Raw genomic sequence first — 27,513 nt, 5'->3', positions numbered from 1 at the left:
GATGTTTGTACTTTTATTTATTTACATACTTTAATTCCACTTCTGGTCCACTGTACTTTCAGTGTTTCATGTCGATTTGTCCTGGAATAGTTTTCTCCTTTCATTTCCAGTATTTTTTTATTTTTTATTGCTGGAGATGTAGATACAAATACAGTATCCAAAAGCAACACGTATCTCCATGTTTCATATTATCAAAAGAACACAACAGACAGGACAGACCCCCGTCCACCCGAGGAGCATCGTAAAATAACATGTCTCATCCGATACATCCTGTTATTCTTGTGGAGTTTTACCATTTTTGAACCTTGAGATTTACAGTCACCCAACACTATTTCCTTAACGTGAACAATGTCCTCCACAAGATAAGTATCGCTGATACAATCTCTTATATTTTCATTTTAGAACCCAAACAAGGATATAAAAGTCTTGTAAAAGCCACGTCATCCAAACATTAATATTAAAAAAAAACATGACCCAGATTTACAGTTTGAATTCAATTAGAAAAGTTCGGATTCAAATCGGAAGTTGTCACTGTTGCGTTTGATTTAATGTACTTTACCATGAAGTTAAAAACTATCCGTGGGAAATGTGCGCAACAAGTTGACATTACGAATCTCCCTCATAATCAAGCACAGAGAGCTCCGTCTGGTTACAAGTTGCATCAAACTCCTACAAGTTAAAGACTCCTTATTTACTGTATCCTGGTCATCTGCACCCACAAGCAAAGTGACGAGAACCGATGAATTTTGGTTGTTTCGTTGTCGAAAAGATTTTAAAAAACAACCAACTTATCATATCACAGTGGAAGAGCAAATCATTCCTGACAGATTGTACTAAATATCTGGTGTTGAAACATAAAGGCCATTTGCGAATACAGGAAAAGCTTTCAAAGAACAGACAACGTCGGAAAATTACATTTTCAAAAATAGATGCTGGTATTTAAAAAAAATAGCTGTAAAACAAAATCCCCTTCCAACATCTAAAGGCTGATTATAGCACCCCCTGCTGCCCAGGTAGAGGTGGTGATTATTCATTTGATACATCAAGCAAAAAAAAAAAGGTAGGCCTGATTTACAGATGTAACTGATGTAAGCAAACCTTTAGCACAACTTGAAAACATTAATAACTTAGATGTAGTTGTTTAAAGTTTACAAAAAAATGGATTTCCACTTTAACAATCCCCGATCCTTGTGATGGACCTGTCAACATAGCGTAAAGGAGCAGATATGAAAGCCGTGTCAAACCTAAAAAATATGGCAAAACTTTGCATGAAATCCACGAAGCTGCATAGAAAGGAACCAATCACCAAATGAAAAACAAGTCGAGGGGAGGCTGGGAGTGTGCAATATCAACGATACGCTTTGACTTAACCCTTTAAATGCAGTCCGTTGCTTCTCTCCCTTTACATGTGATGCACACTTTTTCTTTTCTCCGAGCCTTCCAATTTTAGAGTTATGTTCGGAGAATTGTCTTCCTACACCAAAACCACTTCCACTTCAACCGGGTCGATTACTTTGTCCTCTCCGTCCAGACCGTTTGTGATTGGCTGAGGCTCAGCTTCATCCAGCCCCACATCGGTCGGTGACTGGAAGCCACTGTCGTTGTGCGAGCTGGAGTCTGAAGCCAGTGGTGGCGCTGGCGACGACTCGTGATCTGATTCTGCCGCGGAGTCCTCGGCAATCCTTTCGCTGTCCTCTTCCTGCACCGCTATCTCGATTTCTTCGATGGTGTTCTTGATGGCTGCTTCGTCCTGATGCTCCTCATCGGCTTCCTGCTTCTTGCTTCTGATCAGCTGCTGGACCATTGTCTGCGTGGACGTCTTGTCTCGCAGAGATTTCCTGGGGACGTGGTCCACCATGGTGGTGACTTGTGTCACATCCTCCTGCACCCCGTCCTCCGAGGTGACGGTGCCCGTGGTCGGCTCCGTCCCGTTGGTCATGTTGCTCTGGCTCTCCTCTGACACGGGAGGCGCCAACTTCACCACTGGATTAATCAGGTCTCTGATTTCAGTCACGCTGTCAGGAGACATGGGTTCCTCAAGCGGGCCTAGGTCCTCCTCATCGTCCTCCTCTACGCCCTCAGACTCCTCGGTATCCTCCTCGGGGATAAGATCCACACCTGGGACCTCCAGGCAGGACTCGAAGGGCAGAGGGACCCCGTCGAGCTGGATCATGGACACCACCTGCCTGCGTCGGCTCCCAGAACCCCCTCCTTCAGATACGCCGCCATCAACGGAGCCCTCCGGCTCTTCGCCCCCAAATTTAGTAGCCCAGTCCACCTGAGGGGTTTCTTCGAGCAGGTGCAGGTTGGGGTCGCTGTTGGTCAGAATGATGCTGTCCCTGTAAAGATTGTGCCTCCTCTGGACGGCTGCCTCCTTCACAGCTGGATAACAAAAGCAAACAAGAAAATCAGTCACTGTGTTCACAAGCAGGTGAGTGTTGGGAAAATTCGAATGACTAATTATTTCTGCGTTTAATGATTAAGGAACATTGTACGTTTACAAAAGCTTATGTCCTCCAATGGTGGTTGTGTGAACCTTCTGTGACACTCGTCTCAGCGGCTGTTTAGTCTATTAAGAAGCACTTGACGGCCGAAAGAACACTTCAAGCTGTTTACCCTAAGTAAGAGATAATAAACCTGAAGAGATGTCGATACTTACGCAGAACTGATTTGCAACCATGACTTCATGATTTCGATAAAGTGACCCTGAGACTGGAACAAATTGTTCAAGCGATGTTCCAGGCCTTGTGATAATTACGCTGTGTGAACGCAAAATGTGTGCGCGTTATCCTTTGCGACGAAGACCTTATTGTAAACAACCCTGTGCCTGTGTGTGTGTGTTTTCAAGTATATCGAAGAGTCAGAACTCTGAGCAGCCTTGATGCATCAACTTGTTTGTGTTTCAACTCTGTTCCTTCTTGCAAGAGTAAATGTCCCGTGATTAATGATTTTTACAATGGCTCGAGGGAATAACAGTGAGATAACTTGATGGAATAACATTTGGAACTATCACTACTGTTGCCATACTATTTCTAAATAGTGTGTGTCCCTCACCCATCATTATGTCCTTGGAGACACACTGCAGTACCACCTCCTCAAACATGTTTTCCACCAGCAGGAAACGGGCGAAGTCTTCGAAGATCAGCTCTTTGAAGCGAGGCAGCTCCTGGTGGGAGGAGGGGGGGGGGGGGGGGGGGGGGGGCAAGGATGAGCTTCCAGCAGCCAATGCATTGCTCAAATACGACCGATTGCATTTCTGATCTTTTCAGTCGGCATGCAACCCTGTGTTACTATGTATTACTATGTGTATATGCACATGTTGCATCCACACTTTGTTTTGTGAGTTTAAAGTTAAAAGAAGTCAGAAGCCGAGTTCTTTATATTTCCTTTGCAGTTGGATTGATTGCATTGGAGAGTGTAATGTCAATTTATGGCAGAAAACACAAAACAAAAAGTCTTGGGACTGCAATTTAGAAAAAAAGAGAGGTTTTAAAGAAGTGCTCAGCTGTTTTTATTTGTTATGGGAATTTCTAATTATGAGCTTCTGGACCTAAATACACATCAAAACAGTGGGGCTGAAATTCAGAGCACAGTGGGAGCACCAGGTGGAAAGAGTCACAATCCCGTCAGGACATAGTGTATACTGTAAAGCATGCAATTTGAAGAGGGTCAAAGCATTAAAAAAGAAGGAGGATTTGAGGCTAGTTTGCATGATACTCACAGGTGAGCAGGATGGCGAGAGCTGCTTCAGCATGTACGGGATGATGATCTGCAGCAGAGCCTCTCTGAAGAACTTCTTGCGCACCGTGCTGCTGTCATGATCGTATTTCTGACCGGGAAAGACAAGAAAAACTAGTCGGTAACATGATAGCCTTTCTAATCGTTGCACTTATCATATTCACATCTTCGTTCAGAGTCCCTCTGGAGATTATTGGAATAGACAACATATCCATGTACTGTAGGAAATTAGAAAAATACGTCCATCTACGATACCACTTCTCTGTTTTTCATTTTCCTGCTTTACCTTGAGAACCCTGTCCTGGCATCGCTGCATGGTCTTGCACATGTCATCTCCTCCCTGGGTCTCCATAGACTGGTTGAGCAGCTGCTCAAATGTGTAAACGGCATTGTCCATTTGCTGTCCAAAACAAAACAAAAAAGAAGTTTTAAGTGAGACAGTAGAATAAGAAACCGATTGATGCTGGTAGTGGCAGTAAACCACAGCTCACTGTCCATCTTCACAAACTGTTGTACTCTTTTTGTCCAGCAGGTGTAAGTAGAGACTTCACCACAAGCAGGACAGGCTGCGTCTTGTCTTACAAGGAATTAGGGAGTGCTTTCAGGCCTGCACACGCTGCGTCGAGGCATTCTGATTCAATGTGTCATATCAGAGAAAACTGCTGCCGTAGCGTCTTACCTCCCTCATGAGGATCTGAGTCCTGCTGACGAACACCGAGGGGTTGGCGACGTCGAACCTCTGCTGCAGCCCCTCCAGGTTGAGGTGCTCCACCTTCTCATAGCTGCTCTGCATCTTCACCGGGTGGAAGGCGAGCATGGACAGCCTCTCCATTTGCTGAGGGGGGCGGGGGGGGGGGGGGGCGGAGATAGGGAGGTGAGAATTATATGAGCGGAACCGAGAAAGAGGTTGAGTTGACTGGTAAAGTCCTTCGAGGGGCGGCTGAGGAGACTCCATGACTACTATGTTTAATGTGAATGAGGGTCATAGTGACAAACCCACAGAGAAGTATTGCAGCTTTAAGCTCCTCAAACCAAAGGACAGAGACAACACCCTCCTTCGACATCACCGTGGTTATCAAACAACTCCTGTATGCTTGTGAAGTCGGGTACTATGAACCGTGTTAACACTTCCTCACAATAATTCATGCACAGAAACAAAAAAGGGAAAGAAATATTTGCAGTCAGCTGAACTCACGTCTCCCAGTACGTCTTTCCCCCCTCCGTTGAGCGAGTTCTTGCTGACCTGCACCAGCTCCCCGAAGAAAACCTCCCTGACCTCGGAGAAACCCCGGCTGGTGGGCTCCATCAGGGCCTCCAGGATGGAGCTGATGTAGGGCTGGACGTTCGTCCGCAGGAGCTGCTCCGCCTTGGCCAACACCAGAGCTGCATGCCAGCAGCGACCCACAGAGGACGGAAGCAAAGATCACGCTCATGGTTAGCTGCTGCAGCTTGTAAACACACTACGGTCAGGAACTCTGCAAATGAGTCGTCCCAATATACAGCGTGTCGAAAGGAGCCAACCAAATGAAAGTCACGGCTTGGATTACCACTCTCAAACCTCTGCGTTCCCCTCGTGTAACGTGAACCAGCAGGACTTTGCTCAGCTGACTCATAGGTTTGAGTCATATTCGTGGGATAAAGTCAGAAAAGTGATGGAATGCAGTTCTGCCGCTTCAGCTCAATAGCAAACGGTACACATGAAAGATATGAGCAGCCTGTGCCAACACAATGGAACAAAGAGCCGACAGGCTCTCCGCTCAAAGGGTGGGTGCTCCGGTGCGGAGTGAGTGACGGAGGGAAATACTTAAGTACAAAGCTTGAGCTGAGAGGAGAAAGTGCAGAGAGAGCAAGAGCAGGAAAATGTCAGATATTTGTGCCAAATGTCGGGAACTTGAGGAGTGTGGCGTTATTCACTGACTAATAATCGCTGAGGCAAGAATCCCCGAACCAGAGAAAACAGCAAACAGTGAAAGTGGACAATGAAACGACCACTTGAGGTCGGGAAGATCATGTTACACGGCACCACGAGCGACGAGTGAACCATGGTGGGCATGTGTAAGTGAGCAAATGTAAGGTGGTGTTCAGTTAACAGTAGATTCAAATATGCAACCAAAAGTTAAACATATCTCTCTGTCAGCGCTTCTTCCTGTCTTTTGTTTAATCCGTCGCTCCTTTACACCACCATTGCTCTAATTGTTTCCCTGGGTCTTATTGTGTTTCATTAATAAATCTATGTTAGACTGGAGTCCTTATATGACTGTACTGTACATAAATATCAATGTTTTAGTTGGTTTTTAACAGTGCACAACGTCCCAGTTTGCATGGTTTTGGATATTTACAGGTAAAACGTAGCGTCTGGGTTACATTTGTCTGAGACTAGCATTTCAATGACGATATATCAATGTGTAGTTAGGACGTGCTTTGAATGCTTTCGGCATGATGGTTATGCAATGTGCACCAATAAACTTTAGAACCACATTTCACCCCTTTAGCCGAATATTGTTCAGCCAAAACACATATAGTTGTGCACCTGTGACAACAGAATATTTATGTCTACCTAATGGTGGAAGCTATTTTCTGACCGCAAACTGCTGGACAATGCAAAAGGTACGTCAGCATCACTGTCTGTGGTGTGTGGCCCGAACATATTCAACATATAGAGCAAGATGCAGCGTGAAACATGATTCATTTTGACTGTAGCATGTAGATCTTTCGTCACCTCGCATCTTGCCGCTGACGTGCTCTTTGGACGCGATGATCTGGTCCATGTCGGTTCGCAGTCTGGCGTCCAGCGGAGCTGTCTGGGCCTCACAGGCTTCGACCAGTGCTTCATACTGGCCGGTGGTCTGAGACAGCACCTGCTTGTACAGCGCATCGGAGATCTGGATGGAGGGAGTAGTTCAAAGACATGAATTGGTTTGGGACTCTCCTGTGTTTGTGCGGCATGTCTGCCGTGCACTGTACAGTGTGCTTGGAACTCACCAGCATCCAATGCCGCTGCCTCTGCTGCATCTTCCCCCTCAGGCGAGGTGCAATAACGCTTCTCAGCTCCGGGTGGAGGGTCTCCATCACCAGATTAGCAAGAATCTGTGCACACCCACACACACACAATATATTTCTGTATTTACACACTTTCAGCAATTCATTTTATATTCTGTGGAGTGTTTTTAATTTCTCAATGAATTAAAATAAAGAAAATTCCTTAGGTTGTAATAAATGTGACTTCAGTGTATTGGAGTGATTTCCACCTAATGGTCCTATTAGTTCATACTGTGAGCTGCAAGGTCAGTCCCGCCTTTTTATCATTTACAACTGTAGTTATTTTGGGCCAACTGGACATTTTCACAATAGAGGTGCTGTCAAAAAAACAACCAATATCCTGCACCCAAAGAAAAACACAAATAAACCTTAAAAAAGAGGAGCCTCTTTCCCTGGTGGTTGCATGGAAACAGTGGGGCGATTGATACACAGCTGGATACGGAGAGGCAGGAAAGTTAGCTGTCGTGGCACTGTCCTCACAACCCACACACACACATGGAGCTAGGCTCACCTCCATGACGTTGTAACGGAACTAAAATAATATTTGGGTATTTGGCTGCTGCCCAGTACTGACCGGCTGAGACAAAAGCAGTGTTTTCCACACAAAAGAACAGCCAAGCTTGACAAACAACGGGTTTATTGTACTGTGTTTGCCTAAAGGCTTGTTTGTCTGGAAACACTACATGAAATACTATTGTTGCATTGGTGGCTGTGACTTGTGTTACCTTGTTCTAATGATGCTTCAATTTAGTCTGTGTCATTTTTAACATCTATCTGGACACCATCAACACAGTAAGGCCATAAAAACTGAGCTTTTGTGAAAAGTATACTTTTTGTTTCCTTTTTATTAGCATCCCTTAATGCCTACACTGGATAGCTTATTGTGACACATTGTATCTGTATCAGCGATACATTTTGTTTTCCAGTCAAAGTTTAGCCTGAAAACAGCACGCTGTAAAATGCTCGACCACGCTACATGTCACAGCAGAGTGAACACAGGTGGAATTGATAGACATTAATGAGGTCCCATTCTATTTAGTGTGTCACAGCCGTTCCAGTGAGCCCACATGCACATGCACAAAACCAGGGCCCTGGCCCACCTAAATGGAACAGGGCCATAATTAATGTTATTTATCACACCAGTGTTTACCCTGCAGTGACATGTCAAAATGGCTGCTGTGAAAAGGGCCTGTTTAACACACTTTTCTTAAAAATGCAGGCTTTTTAAACCACCCACTGGATCCATTTATCTACGGTTGAAAAAGCTGTGCTTTCAAACACATTATGATACCTTCACCGTCGTTAATGTAGCATTTCAGAGCCAACAGCAGGACTCTTTTGTGGAAGGAATCTTTGTGTCAGAGCCTGGTTCATCTGTTGGTTGTTTCACCTGTTGGCCATGAGCAACGCTAGCACCTGGAGTCTTCCTGTCCTCCGCTTGAGACTAAGGCGACTGCGCTTCACAATCGCATCACGAAGGTAAGTGTTGTCCAATGCTACCTGTGTTGTCCTACAGAATGTTGCCACTAAACTGTTTGTAAGTTGGTGCTTGTTGTGTCAGTCATCTGTGAGGCTAATGTGCCTTTTTCACAGCAGACATTTTGACTTGTCAAAGTAGTGTGTGACCCCACAAAACCAGCACCCTGAAACTAAAACGGCAAAATGAAATTCAGCCATTACTTATTCCATAATTTACACCTGTGAGTTTCCTACATGTGATACAAAAGGCTTGTTATCAACTGGCTGTTATGGTGTGATCCCATTGCTGCAAGATGGTCTCTTAATTGTTCTCCCTGTTGTTTTGTGGGTGCACTTTGATGCCTTCATGCTCTGTTTAGTGTGTGAAAGAGACTCATTCAGAGGGGAGACTCCAATCAGCAGTGTGTGTCCATGTGAGCACTGGTATGTTGAGGGGTGGGGTCTTGTTGCTCTGTTTGAAGGTCTTCTGTAGGTGCAGTCTTGTACTTCAGTGTGTTTATAAAGCCGATGGAATGTTTTTTTCCTGAGCTTTATTCATTGAGAGAAGACTTTTCTCTGGAAGGCAGCCCAGCTTATTTTCTCTACCAGTGCATGTCATCCATCATTGTGGCCTCTCAAGAGGTTGAACTACGGCCCTGTACTCGCAGTGACTGTGTCGTAGTTCTTCCTGAATACCTCTTTTAACAGTCTCCTGCAGCACGCTATTTGGGGCATAATATCGTCAGTGCCAATTTTTATCACAGTGCTGTAACCTCTGAAGGATGTAGCCCACTAATAGGGTTTTTTCTGAGACTGTCCTGGAAGTTGGCATCAACCAACAATGTGTACATACTGTGCCAGTGGGGAACAATGGGGAAAGACCTTATGGACCTGTTTATCTTTTTCTTTTGAAAATGCAGACTTTATGGGATCTAACCTCATAGCGGAGACAGAGTTGTATTGTGATCTGAGATCCTGACCTGTGGAGGCGCTCCACACATCATGTCCCAGGTCCCGTAGTGTCCCTTGGCTTGTCTGTGAAGTCTCACTGAGTCGGTGAAGGCTGGCGTCTGAACAGTGCTGTCCTCTGACAGACCTGTTTGGGGCAGAGAAGAGCAGAGGCTTGGTAACAACACAGAGAGAAGACCCCCTCTTTATGAAGAAGATGCCCTTGACTGAGGAATGATTTTAAGATTGGGGGCCGCTTTTTTCTTTTTTTTTTTAAGTGCACGACTTTGTATTAAAGTAAGGTCTCAAAATCCTGTGCAACGACTAAAAGGGTGTTTTCTTGACGTGAGATTAACAAATGCTCGGAAATTTCATTTGTTTCTGGAGATTCCCACACTAACAACCGTTTCCATAACATCTGAGTCATTTCTGTGTGACGGTCTGAGTGTCTCGTTTTTAATCCAGCGGTATATTCTGTAACAGTCGCTGCAGTGCAGGACGTGACGCATGCACGTTCGGCCCCCGCATCGCACACACAGTTGTGTCATCGCCCAAAACGGGAAGATGCCGGGCTTGTTGGACAGATTTCATGTGGTTGCCCCGGGTTACCGCCACACCCAGCTGACTGGACAACAGCAGCGGCTCACAAAGCGCCCGGCAACATGCGTGTGTTTTTAGGAAGTTTGCTTCTATCATGTGGTTGTGTTAAGTGATGACAATACAGCTGCCTCTCTCAAGGCAAAGTTAAACATCCCTCACCAGAGAGTATGAGCAGGTGTGTGTGTGTGTGTGTGTGGAAGAACACATCCCTATAATTACCAGTTTGTTCTTCCTTAAAATAAAAGGGACCAACGCTTCAGTTGTTTTACTCGTGTGGCAACAACAACAGTCAGTCCTGATGGAGACATGTGTAATTAAAGGATTTGTTTTCTGTTTGCCAAACTAGCCCTGATTGAAATGTTGGTTACTGTCATTTATGATCATCAATAATTTAACACACCAACAATAGCAGCAATACTTGTACAATTTCCACTGAAGTAGTTTCCTTATAGCAGTGGTGGATGAAATATTTAGACATCTTACTTAATATATAGCACAAGTACCACAGTGATACCGATTTTTCTAATGAAATGACCAGCCCCAAAACAACCCATTACAGTAACATCAGGCTCATGTTTAGGATGACATGGCAAAAAAAAGTGGTTCTTCAAATATATATATTTTTAAATTGCATAGCCTGTTCGGGACAGTACAGCGTCCACTCTTGCAGATTCTTCTTCAAGTCCAAACAAATGAGGGATAAAAATTCAGTTTCCTAAACGGCACAATGGATGAATAGTTGGTTCACCAACAGAGTGATAATCTGTTTTGTTGTATGTGAAGTCTATTATGCACACGCATTCAATGTGTGTGTCCATCAAGTTGTTTTGTCTGTGCGTCAGTGACTCAGAGGAGGCTGACAAAGACAGGAAGTGACCAAGGAGGGAGAGGGCCAGAGCCAGACAGGAAGCTGTCTCTGCTCCCAGCCCACTAACTTTTTGCTGACTGGCTGTGAAGGCATGTGTGTTTTGGCACGAGGTTCCATGGGAATTCACTGGATAAGGCTGCCACGTTGGCAGGTGACCAGACATCGTCTGGAGGTCAAATGCAGTGAAAAGTGTCTTGAGGGGTTAGGGTTTAAGATCCTTGAACCAAACATTTCATGACTCATAACTGATCATGTGTGCATGTGCATGTCAACAACAGCCACATGACCCTTTTGAAGTGTACTTGACAGTCAACCAACCAGTTTCTCCCCATGAATATAATTGATTTGGATGGATTGACATGGCTGAATTCTGTGTAGTCCACAGCTAACTCACAGACTCCATGGCAAGTAACATTATACTTCCTGTTTACATCCGTCTTACAGAAGTAACAAAGAATAGCAATAGGAATGACAGACCCAACTCCTCCTTTGGTCTCTAACTCTTGATGTTTTGGTGTTTTACTCATGTTAGCTAGCCAGCTGCAACGGTAATAGGAACCTGGTACATGCATACTGAGTAGCCGTGGGTGATGACGGACTGCTGACCTACTGTAGCTCAAAATCAGTATCCTGTTTTTGCGGGCGTGCCTGGAAGTTATGGGAAAGAAGCAAAAACAGACTGAGTAGAGCCCTAAAATAAATAGGAATAGTAAATGCGTATTATTAAGCGCTGTCATACTGTTCACATGGCCTGGCACTGGTCTGTGGCTGGGAGCCACCTTCGGTCTTTGTGTTTACTGTCATTTGAACACTTTCAGGACACAAACTACGGTCAGATCACCAATGTGAAATACCTGAAAAGCAAAGTCTTCTACATTCTTATCTTGTTGCTCACTTTTAGAGAATTTTCTTCTTGGTGCCAGGCCTGTAAACCACTACACATTCTCCATGTCTCAACCAAGCTAGATCAAGGAGCAGATTAGAGTTTCTCTGCTCTGTGTGTGTGTGTACTTTGTATAAATAGAACATGTGGCAGCACTTACCACCGTCTCTTTATGTGAGGCATTTCCCTCCCTGCCTTGCACACCACGCTGTGGTTGGTGGGATCTTGGCAGCAGCTGTGGATGAGTTCCCAGGCCTTCACATCTACAAATGTGTTCGCGTGTTTTCCCGGAGTTAAATGTATTTGACGTTTTTAAAAACTCACTAAGCATTTGACTGTCAAATATTGTCTGAATAGACTTCGGCTTCAGGGCACCTGCCTTCATGAGATCAAAGCAGGTTGTAAACGCTTCATTCGAACCCTCACACTGCTGCGGCTCCCACCCACATGCACGAGTAGCATTTCCCCATATGGTGCAGCCCTATGGAACCAGCCAAACCCACAGTACAATAAATACTCACTGAAATGTACCATCAACCGCAGACATCACAAACACATGACTGATGAATACGTCCTAAAATGCAATTTTAGCAAATCCTTACCTCCAGCAGCAACTGAGAGAATGCTGGACAACCTGTCTTGGTTTATTTAGTATTTTAGTGCTCTAATATATTGTCTGGACGTGACGCCATAGAGTACAAAAATGTCAGCATTTTGAATTGTACAGCATGCCGAAAAGCACACTGCTCTGCGACTAACAAGCCACACACCTGGCTTGAAATGTACTTTTATTGTCCGTTTTGAATGCACGTCTCTTCTTGCGGAGTGGAATTGGTGTGAGGTCTGTGGATCAGAGCAGGGGGCTGGTGGTGGTTTTAGAGGCTGTGGGGGTGGAGACCTGTCTCTGATTGATGGTTCTCTAGTGGCCCAGCAGCAGCTTTGGCGCAGTCTTTGACTGATAATGTGATGCAGCCTCAGCCTGGCTGCTGGACTGCTGCACAAGGGCTAAAGCTAATGATTATTTTGTATGATCAATTCATTTTTTTTTTCATTTTTTTTTTAAATTGATGAATCTTAAAAATTCGACATGTATTGAAAGCCCAAGATGATGTCCTCATTTTGTTTCTTTTGCTTGACCCCCAATTCAAAAGCAAAAACTAAATTATGAAGGATATGAAACCAAAGGGAACAAATCCTCACATTTCAGAAGCTGGAACTAACAAATGTTTGCCAATTTCGATAAAAAGTGCTGTTAAAGCTACTACGAGGAACTTTGGTTCTGTGTTGATTTTGGGCGGTCCCTGTGGACAAAAGCGGTAATGTTTCCCTCCAGAAAGCCCCTCATTTACTGCAGCAGGGTCGGACAGTCTGCCCTGCGCTGTCCTGGTTCTGGTTATCCCGTCCCTCTCTTCCCTGCAGCGGGCCCAGCAACATGGCCTGTGTTGCCAGCAGTGTTGTGGCGGCTCCCAGAGAGGACCGGCGGAGCAGCGAGGCAAAGCTCTGCTCCTGGCTGTAAGGAGCAGACACTTCTGCGAATAATACTGCGATGAAGTCACCTGTTAACTGAGCTCACTATCGGGATGCTTTGCAAATCATCCTGTTAAGACGATGCAAAGCAGCGGCCGCTCATTTTACTGGAGAGCTATTGAGGATAAAACGACAAGAGCTTTAGTGAATTACGAATAGACCTTTAGTGTGTCCATGTTTTATATTTGACTTGTGGTTTTTACTTATCAAACCCAGCTGAATAGTGTCAGTGATCAGCTGAGGAACTGCTTTGCCTAAAGCTTCTGTGCGCCGAGAAGTTTATTCTTCATGTACACTGAAGTATTTTCTTTACCATTACTGACATACTCTGTGAGAATCAGAAGTGGTAAATGCACTGGTCATTTCTCACTTGAATGTATGAAATTTATCACTCCCAGGAAAAGTCTTTTCCGGTTCTGGTTTTCCTCAAAACACAGGTGGGCCTGGGCGTGTCAACACAGGCCAAACGCATGAATGCCAAATCCACACTGACAGCCGCCACGGCGACAGTAAAACAGCAACACGCTCTTCCCTGTTCCTTACAACGTATCCCCGGAGCCCAGCCGCACAGCTGGAATGTACGGCAGGGACTCTGGCGTTCACTGAGCGTGCCCGAACTGGTAGTGTTGGAGAACTAACGGGTGAGCTTGACTGGATACAGACAAGAGGCAGACTTGTGTCAGAACATGTGTGCGCTAATGTTGGTGTTTGCCTTCTTAATTCTATTTGCCCATTGGCTGTGTGGTTAGGGATAAGGCTTTGAACTCATGCAACTCAGTTGGCTTGATAGTTGGCTGAGTGCAAAATCAGGTTGGGCAACTTTGTTCTCGATACGAGATTGTTTGGGCCTCAACTTACAGTGGAAACATTTAGAAAAACTAACTTGCTTGCTTGCGTGCATCTTTCTGTAGGTGCTGAGTGATTTGATGCAGCTCACTTGATTACAAAGATGTGATGACTCATGCTGACAATGACTTGGAGCACTACTGCAGATAATTCAGCCATACATAAGCTTTCATATGAGGAAAGCTGTTGTAGCCTTCGAGCTCAAACTGCATTATACTCGCGTGTACACGCCCACAGGCAGGTACTGTAAAACCACACACTTGTGTGCTTGAAAATTAGGGTCAGCTAAGGTAAAGTCTTTTCTTTGTGCATCGAAACTGCCATGTACTAAAGAAAGTGGATGTCAGCAATATGTTGCCAAAATGTTAGTATGTATTGTTCCCCAAAGTTAAATATAAAATGGCTTTAGTGTGGGTACTATTTACTACAGGTAAATAGGTTAAACAAATGAACTAATGTCACCACAACCCCTCCCCGGTTGATTTTCTGCAGATGAGACATTCTATTTTTTTAGTATTGAGCAAATAGACAAAGTAGTAAAGTAAAGACTTAAATATGTATTTTGGTTGTTTTATTGCCACTAGTTTACATGTGTATGGGAATAAAACAGGCCAACATCTCAGTGCATTACAGTCAATGTTTTTGCCTGTAGTGTCTCGCCTTAGTATCGTTGAAGTAATAACACTAGAAGTACCATATAAAAGGTGTATTCAGGTGCCATTATGTAAAGATGTTAAGTATCGTCTGTTGCAAATGGATTTATTAATCTAATATCTGATTTTTGTATCTTAGATTCAAAGGTTGCTGTAATAGGAATAACTGGCAAGTGAATATAGCCGGTCATCTTCAGCTTTTTAATAATTAAATACTTTATAGATATGGTCTTGAGTTCATAATTTGTATAAGAACCTTCATGAATAAGCTACGCTCGATCTACGATCTCTGTCCTCGCCACCTTTCTCTGCAGCCAGCAAGATCCAAGCAAGCCCAATCACGTTCACAGCAGCAGCCATTTGTTTATCTCCGAATCGCTGTTTTGTATATCTCAACTTCCTCATTCGGATTCTCCCTGTCTCCAGTCTAAATAGAGCACACTGAATGAGAGATCACACACGCCCACAACCACAAAAATGGCCTTGACTCATCTTAAATGAAGGCAGCGAATGTACTCCCTACTTATTGCTGCAAAATTGAAATAGACTTGCTAATTGTTGGAATGCTGTTAAGCATTCCAACTATTGTTATCCTGTTTATTTATTGTTGGAATGCTGTTAAGCATTCCAACTATTGTTATTCTGTTTATTTATTGTTGGAATGCTGTTAAGCATTCCAACTATTGTTATCCTGTTTCTTTATTCAACTTCTTCTATTTCTTCCGTCGCAACGCTTCTCCTCCATTTTTTTAAGCGACAGAAACCGTTCAACTGTTAAAATGTTCAGCTCTTTCACCAGAGGGGTGCTATGACTTTTTTACATTTCTAACCTTTAAACTTTTTGAATTAGTAAGCTTTTTATTTTTTCCAATAGGATCTCTATGGAGAATATTTTCAAATGGCTTCAGGCACACAGGTGTTTGCGATTGAGCCAATTAGTGATGTTGATAAACTCACAGACTCGCAGACACACGTGCACATACACTCCTCTCTCTGTCTCTCTCTCTGTGTCTCTCTAATACAGTCATTCAGGTCTTAGGGATCTTCAGAGGTCTTTCCCCCCTCCTCCACCCCCCCCCCCCACACACATGCCATTTTAAAATAAAAGCCCCACAGAATGAATCCTAACTGAAATGCTTGTGATGAGGCTGTCATTTAATAACCGGTTTGTGTTTATCTAACATTATGATTCTGTCTCCTCTCCCCTTCTCCCCCACACCCCACACCCCATTTCAAAATAAAAGCCCCCAGAGTGTGAATTCTAACTGAACTGCTTGTGATGAAGCCTGTCATTTAATAACCTCTGTTTATGTGTCAAACATGATGATTATGGCTCCTCTCCCCCTCCCTCCCCCACCCAGTCCCATCCTTTCAAAATAAAAGCCTCATGGATTAACTGTATTTAAACGTTTCGCTCAAAATTTGGCTTTTTTGTTGAAATAATGAATGCTCTTACTAATACTGCGACAACTACTACTACTGCTAATATTTCTAGTATTACCACTACTACTACAACTTTTGCTGTTGCTACTATTACTGCTACTGCTACTGCTATTACTGCTACCATAAATATTATTATTACTACCACTACTGCTATTACTACCACTACTATTATTACTGATACCACAACTGCTAATACTGCTATTCCTGCTACTACCAGTACTAATAACCAGTACTAATACGACTACAGCTATTAGTACGACTGCTGATACTACTACTTCTACTACTTCTTCTAATTACAAATACTTCGACAACTTCTACTACTACTGCTACTACAAATATCACTACTGCTACAACTAGTACTTATTCAAATGCTACTCATACTTATACTGCGAAGAATACTTCTACTACTACTACAACAAATATCACTACTGCTGGAATTCTTTTAAACTACAGAAACCATTCGAATATCAAAATGTTCAGCTCTTTCAGGAGAGGGGTGATATAACTTCATATTTGTAATCTTTCAACTTTTTGAATTCAGCTTTTTGCAATTTTTTTTTAAATTGGATGTCTATTTTCAGCAATGTTTTTGAGATTCATTTCAGCATTCCAACGCATTTTCAGCAGGAAATGCATTTTCTAGTTACATTTAATTCTTAATAGTGTGTAATTTGAGTCAACATGCCACAAGGTTTGGAAGCGGGCCACTCATTCCTACCACTTTAGTTTCTTCTACACAAAGCCCAAAGGTGCCATTCGAAGTTGTCTTGCCAAGCCGAGATATGACAACATGAGAATAAAATGGATTGCCTTATGTTTGAACGTGCTCCAGCATGTCTCTGCCGCCTGTGTCTCAACACAATGTCACATGAGTCATGCCATCACAAAAGCAATCCTTAATAGCAGATCAAGAGTAGTTCTCCACCCAGATAAAACAAACACCTATTTTGCAACCAAATGCAAAATGCACCGCAGTATCCTGCAAATACCATCAATGCACGAACAGTAGCCAACATTCAAATAATGATCAAACAAAGAAGGCCGGGTGAACCGACCTGTACACTTTAAAAAGTCTCATGGAAAAGTAGCTCGTCGTTGCAACAACATTCTTCAAGCTTTTGATAAATATGTCGGCTTACGATGCATTTAGCTAGATTTTATTTTTTAGAAATTGTTTAAACGTAGTTTGTCGCAGTTCCCTCTGATATTTTAATTTTTAAATGTTTTTATTTTTTTGGCCAATCGCCCCAATCCTGGAAGTAGCCATTCGTTGGGCCAGCACATCACTACACTGATGACATCAATGGTTAGAGTAGAGTCCGCGTTGCCGTTCTTTCATGATGCTAAAGTCAACAATTCCAATGTAAATGTTTCACAGTGAAAGCCTTTCAGGAAAGAGAAGGGATTAGGGCTATTCAGGACGACGATTACTCCGTCGACTATTGGTTTGATTAATTGGTTATTGGTTGTAAAAACACCCATCACAATTTCTCACAGCCTAAATCCACATCATCAAAAAACAAATGTAAAAACAAATGAAGGAAGAGTTGATTGTGAATTAACAGCTAATCAAAAACCAGTAATCTTCTCACTAAATACGCTAAGTTTAAAACTGGTTCTCTCCTCAGCTGAGTAAATAAAGTCCCTGCAGCAGTACTTGAGTGATTGTCTGTCTTGGCTGTAACATTTGGAGCTCTGATACAACGACATGTCTCACTGTAGCCAAGACTAATAAAATAAAACAAATACCCATCATTCCTGCTGCGTCTCACATTCAACCAGCTCACTCAGAAGGCATGTAAAGGCTTCACACACACACCTACACACACACACACACACACACACCCTCGTCTGAACCACCAACAACGGTAGACAGGCAGAGAGGCACAGAGAGAAAGACATGTACTGTAAGCACTGGTCAACTGAATTTAACAACTTATCTCTTGTGCTCATCGCAGTTCCCCATAAACACTCTGAATCACTGCCAGGGACCCTTTGAAGCCGCGTTACTTCCTTACTTCTCTACACGTGAAGTCGTTGTGCGCTTGTGTCTTTTTTCTTACCATTGTTAGTGTGTCTGACACAGTCTTGCAGCACTGCGTGCCACTTCGTCTGCTCCTTCTCCGTCATCACACAAAAGTAGTGGTGGCGGGCGTACGGGTGCCACAGGATGAGGGGGAACTCGGTCGCACACTTGATGAACGGATTACTGCCCACTTTGGCCTTGATACCTGCAACAGGTCACATGACGGAGCGAGAATGAGGAACTGCAAGATCTAGAGTTCTAGACGACGCTTTGCAGGCAATGAGGAAAATGCAAGCATTGGGGATTAAATGTGTAAAATATTTGGAAAATAAACAATTCCTCGTCATTTTTAATCCAGTTTACTTGAATTCATTAATTTGGAGTTTTTCAAAAATTATACTGATTTAATGCCCAGCTAAAAGAACAACAATGTATGTTCAAGTAAACAGACTATACGATACTATTTATCAACTGTTTCTTGCCATATCTTCTCATGTATATTGTCATATTTAGAGTGTATATATATTCATTATTTTCTTTGTCATTTTCTTACCTGGCAGGCTGGTATTAATCAGCTCCATGTATTCCACTATTGAGGTCAGGGCCTTGTACCCAGCGCAGTTGATAATTCCTCTCGCGTGAAGGCCTCGTTCGTGTGCCTGTTGGAGAGATCGGCCAAAAAAAAAAAATTAAACACTGCAAGCTGTTTTAACACAAATGCCCAAATCACCGAATCGGACAACCGTTCAGTCGAGTACAAAGTGCACTCACTGTTTTGCTCTCATAGAGGCTGATGTTGTAGCTGTTTGGCACAGATACAAAGCGACTCCTCCACTTCCGATTCTCCTCCAGATACTGAAACAGACTCCCTGAGAAGATGGACCGGCCTGCCAGAGGGTCCTGAAAAATCAGATTTTATGTATCATTGCAAAGCATATGCGTGTAATTTGGGTTTATTCAGAGAAGGGTTGAACTCTGCAAGAGACCTGAAGGTAAGGTGGTCTTTTTTGTTTTTGTGGGTTTACCCAAGGATACATACCACCCACTTTGTTTTCAGATTTCCTGTTTTAGATCAAGTAATACTGTAACTGAGATCGCTCAGAGAGGAAGGAAAGAACGAAGGGGACAGAAGTGAGTAGAAGAGCTGAAACATAAAGAGGCACTTGGGGTAGAGAACAGATTTGCTGCTGGAAACTGTTAAATTACTGTGTGTGTGTGTGTGTGTATACATACACACACGTGTGTGTTTGCAAAGCATTAATTCACATGTGCATCATTTTGCTCTTCTGTCGTAAGCACTCACAAGCAGCTGTCCTCCGCATGGTGAAGAGAGCAGAAAAACTACTATAATAGAACTTCAAACGGCATCTCCGTTCATGTGTGAAATGTGCTCCACTTCCCCCTCAGTGATTGAACATGTGAACAAAAGTGGGACCTACAGTACATTCGGCAACAGAGAAGATGAGAGGAAACAAAGTGGTCGAGCGGAGGCCTCGCTCGTGAGGTATTTACTGGCACATAGACCCCCAAGAAAGAGCTCATTCATGCCTCGTGTAGAACATCGAGCTCTGTTTGCCTGACAAAGCTCACATTGATGCAAGGTTGTGTTATGCTTACATCGTTGAGCTAAAAACAATAGTGTCAATTAATTTGACGGCTTGTAAGATGGAAGAAAGGAAGCTGGAGAGATTTCAGTTCGTTAATTTAGTAGCACATTTTCATCATTGGAACCAATTTTCCTTTAGGACAGGAAATCACTAACAGCCTGTTGTATGTTTGAGAAATGACAAAGGTGGAATCCACATATTTTTTTTTCTTTGTAGTTTGTCTTATCATTCTATCCATTATTAAGCAGGTTGAGGGCTGCACCCTCTTAGTCGTTTAGGTGACTAATCAGTCATTTCGGTCTTAAATCGACTAAGATTTCTTCAGGCGATTAATCGTTTTTCATGCTGACTGGCTTATTTCCAAGACATTAATGAGCGTTTATCTGGTAAACACAACATTTTATGTGGTGCTTTTGTGTGATTCTTTGTGAAGACACTCAGTTTTACAGATCAACTAATGGATTAGTCGACAAAACCGCAACAGTTTCTCTAGTCAAGGACAGCCCCGGTCAGGTTTAAACCTCTCTTTTGTAATAGATGCAATTGCACGTGCCTTCCTGTGAAGCAGCTGTGACTGCGTTCCTCCTCCGCCTTCTATCTCGTAGCGGACGCTGTTGAAGAGAGCGACTGCGTACTGCTGCTCGTACACGTCGCTGAACTCCTTCATCACAGCTCTGGTCCGAGCTACAGGAGGACACACAGACGGACACACAAGATCAGGAAACAGCCACGCTACACAGACAAGTGAAAAATCACATCTTAACGGTTAACAACAATAGATTGTGCTGAAAGGTACAAATATTTAAGTTTTAAAAACAAAGACCGTCCTGTAATGAAGAAAGCTTGAGTTAAATGGTAAAAGTTCATGTTTGGTTCCAATTTCCAACAAGAGAGACTTGACAAGGTCTTGCAACCTTATCAATGCTATTTTAGAAATTATTTTCAAAATGTATCGGTTGCAATTTAAGTGTCTTTGTTAAACATTGGCTGTGTTTATTTGGGGAGCTGCCATTCTCCTGCGTGGACGTGCTGTCTTAAATTGAGTCTCATCCTGTCAGAAAGGCCACAGCCTCCACCGCCGCTATCGGCTCTTTATGAAAGTTCCACAGATTAAAATTCAAAGTGGGCATGAAAACATAGTGACGCTTGTGCAGCACTCAACAAAGCGATACCAAACGTGTATTATCAGCACAGTTCACTTCATATCAAAGATGTCTGGGACAGTGCTGTAATTACATTTTTGAGACTGAAAGCTTTTGCATATAAAATACAACTCCAGTCAAAAGTCATTGTACACATACTTATATACTCAATATTTACCTATTTATTTTCTTTTATGGCTGCGCCATTCAATTAAATAGATGTCTTTTGGTCAGACAAAAAAGATAGTTTGAAGATGTCACCTGGGGAATTGTGACAAGTATTTTAAGATATATTAGAGTAATGATTGATCAATCTTGAAAATAATTGTTAGTTGCAGCCCTAGTTTGGAGCGAAAGTATGGAGTCTCCCTATGATCGATTCAGATGAATCAATGTTTTCCTGTATTGCATAGATCCTTTCCACAGCTTGACTCAGCATTTCTTTTCCACCACTGTCTGCGAGCAGCATCCTACTAAATAGTCCGAGAACCGTCTGGAGGGGACATGAGCTTTTCCCACATTCCAGTACTGGAAAATGAGTTAGTTTGCGAGTCGTTCGGTGTGTTTGGCTCAGTCAGCAGCAGACTAGAGTTGACTATGATGTTCATGGAAGGGACAACACAGGAAAGAAAGAGCCGGCATGCAGTGGGAGAGCAGGAAGGAAAGAGCTGACAGGACAGGATAGACAGGGAGAGAATGTGGAGGAGACGGGGACACACAAACTTGTTAAGAACTCTGCGTACCACGAGGAGATGCAAGGATAAGTTGGAGGACATTCTTGAGACGGCTAAAACAAAGACTCCTCCTAAATCCACTCGCTATTGAATTTTGATGCTTTTTTTATATTAAAAAGAGCCCTACGGTTTAGGAATGTCTTGTCCGTTTTGGTTCACTCACTCAAGTCAAATGCGGATAATTTGTCTCCCCTGAGGTCCCGAAAAGTAATTTTTATGTTATGCACAAGATATGGATCTTATCCATCTTATTTTGTTATTCTATAATGGTGGATATCTGATGTTCATATAAACTCTCTTTACAGTCGGTGAAGATTTCCACAAGATCAGTGCTGGCTAACGGGGCTTCCTGAGAGTTGGTACTTTCCACTGGTTGTCTTGCTGTGCCAAAGTCAGCAGACTGGATAATTGCACATGGGCAGTCTTTTGGGCAATTGGAATTTGGGAACAAAGGCCACATCATAAATCACATACTCAATCCTGTTTCAACCTGTGTAGGCATGCCAAAAAAGTTCTGTTATATCCATTCATACACCACATACAAGACTCATAGAGAAAACTGACCCTGTGTGTTATATGAATTAATTAACTGCAACACAGCCGTAGAGACCAGGAAACCATGATATCTAAGATAGAGTACATCTTGATATCATTTTCCATTTGTTGGCACTTATCCGGGGCCTGGTCATTGTGGCTAAGCAAGGTAGTTTAGACATTCCTCCTGGAAGATCCTGAGGCATTCCCATCTAGATGAGATGTATAATCTCCCTAGCATGTTGTGGTTCTACCTACCACTGAGTCTCCTACCAGTTTGACATGGCGAGAAAATCTCCAAAGGAAGGCCCCCTAACCCCACCTCGAGGGGTGAGTCCAGATACCCAACGTAGGAAAGTTATTTAGACTGCTTCTATCCGCAATGTCATGCTTTCGGCAACTACCTAAAGCTCATGACCATAGTTGAGGGTTGGAACGCAGATCAAGTGGTAAATTGAAAGCTTTCCCTTCCAGCGCTCTCTTCACATCTCGCTGCTGACACGGCACCAATCCGTCTTTTGATCCCATGCTCCAGTTTACCCTCACTCATGATCAAGACCAGAAGATACTTGAACTCCTTCACTTGAGGTAGCCACCGACTCCCAACCTGGAGGGAGCCGTCCACCGTTTTCTGCCAGAGAATCATGACCTCAGACTTAAAAGTGCTGACTCTCAGCTCGACCACCTCACATTTGACTGCTAACCTCCCCTTTGTGTGCTGAAGCCAACAGAACCACTTCATCTGCAAAGAGAAGAGAAGCTGATGTTCCCAAACTGGACACACTCCTCACCCTGGCTATGTCTTGAGATCCTATCCATGAAAATCACACACACACAATTGGTGACAAACTGACAACACCGGCAGAGCCCATCACCCACTGAAAACGTGTTTGACTTCCTGCTGACAATACCAGCACAGCTGTCACCGTAGTTGTATACTATCAGGGACGGATGGCTTGCTATAAGGTGATCTGTTTCACGCTTAAGAGTCAGATTTTTAAAAACCAACTTGGCTCAGTTTCAAAACAACTCCTCATCTCTTCTCTGACATGATTTTGACATCCGATAATTCGCTACACTACCAGAAGACTTAAGATACATGGCCGTAAGCCTTCTCTAAGTCCACAAAACACATGTAGACTGGATGAGCAAACACCCATGAACCCTTAAGTCCCATTTAAAAGAACAAATGGGAGCCAACACCACAGTCTGCCATTCCACAAGCAATGTTGCAAAAATGTAACATTGAAGAACAGCATCAGCCAAGACAGACCAACAATGTTCAGAGCTTTTTGCATCTCACCCACACCTGGCGCCAGGCTGCTGGTGAGCTTCTTAACTGCTTCTAGAGACCTCTGCCAGGGATATGGGTCAGGTTTTCCCCACATTTTCGAAAGCTGCCTTCCATGTGTTCGTTGAGTTCTGGAGTCCCTCAAAGTTCTCTTTCCACCCTTCGACCATATCCCCAACCACGGTGAGCGGCTCTCCTCCCCTGCTGAACACGGCCTGAAGCAATCCCTGCTTTTCCCTCCGTGAGAACTCCTTGACACCCATGTCTTTACCTCAGCTACCAGCGAAGCCGCAGCCCTTCTAGCCTCCTGGTACCTGTCTGCTGCTTCAGGAGGCCCCTGTGCTAACCAAGCCCAAAAGGTCTTCTTCTTAACCTTGATGACTTCTTTCTCAGTCGCCACCACGACATCCATCAGAAATTCTTCCGGGACCTCACGGACAGAGGCCTCAGCCAGATGTTCTCTCTCAGTTCACCCTCACTACACGTTTGGGTTCACCAGGTCTGTTCCTGACGGTCCTGACAGTATTCCCTGCCATCTGATCCAACTCACCACCAGGTTGGCCGCTGTGCTCATTTCTTGACCCAAGTGTACAATACATATGGCTGCAGATCTGAGGGGAGGTGGAGCGGTGCCAACTCCATAATATTGGGCTCACCTCTATGCATAGCAGTGGGACCAAACTCCAGGAAAGGGGCAGGACTCTCTTTCCTGAGCTGGTGTGGGAATACTGACAAGCCCCCAGCTGAGCTGTGTTGAAGTTTATCCCTGAGAACCAAAGGATCACCTCTATGCAGGTGATTGGGGCGGCTGTGGCTAAGCGGCTATGGTTTTGCATTAATTTTAAAGTCGCAGTCTTGTTCTGCGACACATATTTGAGAAACAACTGCAATATCTTCATTATGGATGGTCTTTATTATTTACCTAGCCTGTAGTCAAACAAGCAAATAACTGTCTCTTAAGTGCATATTGCGTCAGTGTTGTGTGGGCACACGAGGGAGATCATTTTGTGAGAATGTGCTTGGGCAGCGATGATTAAGGAATAACTTTGTCGGGAGGTGCACACTCCAAACAAGACTCCCAATGCCAAAATGCTGACACTCCCTCTCACTACTCACGCACATTCAAAGTACTTAAAAGGGCATGCTATTTGTTATGCTGTTATTGTGTACTTTACATGCTTGAATACATGCAAAGAAGAGTGCAAAGGACCTAGAGATAGATGGGTAGAGAGGACATGGATGGAGGCTGTGTGAGAGCCAGACAGCAGTTTCAGCTATTATTCTCGTGACATGTTCCTACCTGCTTTACCTCTGCGACTCACTCATTATGTTCTTCTCTCCCTCCTCCTCTGATTCATCTTTTTATGTGTATGTATTTCTCAGCCAGACTCGCAACATGAAAATATTGCTCTACTTTGGCTAATCTAGTTGAAATCCTGCAATGATGGTAGCTCTGTCAACAGTTGTTTCGATGTTCACGTTTTTAAATTAGTTTTTAACTTAGACCAACTTTTAGACACCTTTTGTCAGTTGAGCCAGTTCCTTCATTGATGAAGAATGTGAGGTGCAGTTAAGCTCCAGAAAAGCTACTAAGTGGACCTTTTGAGATGAGATTACTTCGTAACACAAACTGTTCCAAGGGTCGAGAGTAAACTTCTGAATCTGACAGGATGCAGATTTCTTGATTTGAAGAGACTTATAAGGATGCAGTCAGATATAGGGCATTGCATTATAGGGCTGCAAAATAAATGGATATATATTATATCTATGAATTCTATGCATTATTTTTTGAATAGTTGAGTTTAGAAAATATTGCAAAAGATGGATGCCTCAAATATTCCCCTCATCCCACAGTGACTTCTTCAAATAGCTTTCTTTTCTTTCATTATCAAATTTGTTCGTTTTTTTTTTATCGTTTCAGGAATACCACACCCACTCTCAGTCTCTTCAGATACGTCGTAATAAAACAGACCTTATGTAAACTGAGAAACCAGCTTCCATCAATGTTATTCTCACTACTGTGAACTATTTCTGAGTGTTTCTCTTTCTGGTTCATAAGAAACGGCAGCAACAAACACGCTGAGTGTCTGAAACCTCAAGAACATAGTCGTCGGTTTGCAGGAGTGGTTTCCTCATGCTAGTGTGCCTGTCTGCCAGCATAGACACAAGCACAATTACAATCCTGAAGGAACACCGTAACTGAAAATGATTCTGAAAGCAACAAAGTCTACACGGTAATAAAAAATGTAACCAAGCAAGTCTTTAGATATTCATGGAATCGTTCCTCTGCTTCCCTCTGCTCCCATTCCTTGTTGGAAAATAACCACACAGACCTTCACAGTGGGAGGCTGGAGCAATCTGAGACTTAAATAGCAGGCAGTCCCAAACTTATACAAACATGCTCTCCTTTGGGAAACCTACTTATTATCTCTGAGAAATAGGCCTGCAGCAGAGATCGGGGGAACAGTAGAGCAGGGCAACAAGACGCTGATATGAAAGAGAAGCTTTGTCCTAGAATGAAACGGGAAAGGGGACACTTGCTGAGGGAGACTTAAAAAGCTGGGTGTCTGCAGGCGTTAGAGTTCAATGTGATGTATTTTAACACCACAGTAATAAGAAATGTAAGGCAGATATTTTTGTGACAAATCATGCAGAGGATTGCCCTCCGCAGGTCAGTTTAAAGATTTGTTTTACAATAAAGCGTTCTCCAACACATAAGCACGAGTTTTCTGACAAATGAAGAAAGGAAATCTGATAATTTGTTGAAAATTGCACATTTGAAACTGTCAGACGACTTCTACGGCCCCTTATTTGGAAAATAGACATTTTAAGAGCTTTTATGATAAAAGTAAATTACGCTGTTATACATTTGTATCAGCATGTAAGTTTTGGATATGAATAAAAACACGTTTAAGTAACTTCAGTCTGTCTACATTCATCCTTCAGCTGCAGCTCAGCCACACCTCACTGCAGCCTTACCTGTTATCACCTCCCGCCTGCCCTCATCCAGGTGAGAGGAAACCACGTCCCCCATGGTTCTAGGAGAACCCCACACAACCCGTATCGGTGTATCCGAGTTGCTTACAGGTTGTACTTGAGGGGGAAATAAGTCTTGGTTATACTTCCAGTAATCTCAAATATCCGAGCAGATCCACTGGGGGAAAAAAATGCCTTTCCTCCAGAGAGGCGCACGGCTCTGGCGCTGACTGCGTGTCTTCTTTGGAGGAATGCGGCGAGGGAACGACTCCCCGCGGGTGAGGAGCAGGAGGAGGTGAACACTGGCCTGGTTCACAGCGGCAGGACACACCCTCTGGGAGTCATCACTGGTTCAACGTGTTTAGGTGGCCCTGCCAAGGGTGTGGCCAAAACCAGGAGCTTCAGCGTAGTAACAACATATTTAACATTTACTGTGAATGCGAGTGTGGTGTTTGTGAGCGTGCAGCCCGACTTTGTTTGGTGTTTAACTTCTAGCTTAATTTAAGAATAATTCATTTAAAACACAGACCAAATGCATTGTAGCCTATATAGTGATCAACCGTCAGCAAGGTGGCCTGTTGGAAATATATTTTTATGTCGTAAATTTAATTAATTGTAATCTACTCTTAACGCCCAATGCAATTTGAATACAAATAGAAGTTGTTCAGTCAGAAAACTCGTTTTTCCATGATCTCCAGTGTTTGCGCTTCATTGCAGAAAGATACATGCTGCCCCCTTGTGGACACTTGTGTTACTCGGCTATTTAAAATTGAGAGGGGCCTGTGTCCACTGTTAGGTTGCAACTGGAATTGTTGCAGATTAATTAAAATGTTGATCGATTTATAGCAAACTGGTCCAGCAGTGTGTCGATTATTGCTGTTATAGCCTACTGTATGGAGCGAACATTTGTTGCTTATTGAATGTACCTGACTCCAGGAAGAGCATCTGTTGGGGATCCACAAACATTATAGAGCAATAAGCAGTGCTTATTATAAGGAATGTAGTGACTCTTTGGATTTTGGGCTTTATTGTTTTTATGAATTTCATTTATCAAGCAAAATGTTAATTTCAACTCCTCAAATGTGAGTTTTTGCTGCCTCTCTTTCCCATCACTGTAAACTAACGAATATATGTTGTCTTTTGTGTTTGAGGACATCACATTACTCAATGTAATCAAGAATAATACATTGTAGGCCGACA

General features: G+C 43.3%; 1 protein-coding gene across 2 annotated transcripts; it reads right to left on the bottom strand.

Moving 5' to 3' along the window:
* Nucleotides 1-7: 7 nt before the first annotated feature.
* niban2a (niban apoptosis regulator 2a) lies at nt 8-26,548 on the bottom strand. 2 transcript variants are annotated; one of them, XM_079289622.1, is made up of 14 exons: nt 26,317-26,548; nt 20,190-20,320; nt 18,801-18,929; nt 18,583-18,688; nt 18,067-18,234; nt 9,216-9,331; nt 6,721-6,825; nt 6,458-6,620; nt 4,982-5,121; nt 4,418-4,573; nt 4,025-4,138; nt 3,722-3,829; nt 3,055-3,166; nt 8-2,382 (listed from the first exon to the last, which is right to left on the bottom strand). In XM_079289622.1, exons 1-14 carry the CDS (start codon nt 26,369-26,371, stop codon nt 1,475-1,477), a joined length of 2,511 nt encoding a protein of 836 aa, XP_079145748.1. In that variant the 5' UTR covers nt 26,372-26,548; the 3' UTR covers nt 8-1,474. The 2 variants fall into 2 exon arrangements, with proteins under 2 accessions (XP_079145748.1, XP_079145747.1); XM_079289621.1 differs by having other exon boundaries at nt 10-2,382; nt 4,934-5,121.
* Nucleotides 26,549-27,513: the final 965 nt, after the last annotated feature.

The sequence above is a fragment of the Melanostigma gelatinosum genome (assembly GCF_949748355.1).
Source record: "Melanostigma gelatinosum genome assembly, chromosome: 18".
In the NCBI taxonomy this organism is placed as follows: Eukaryota; Metazoa; Chordata; class Actinopteri; order Perciformes; family Zoarcidae; genus Melanostigma; species Melanostigma gelatinosum.
This window is presented reverse-complemented; position numbering and strand designations above follow the sequence as displayed.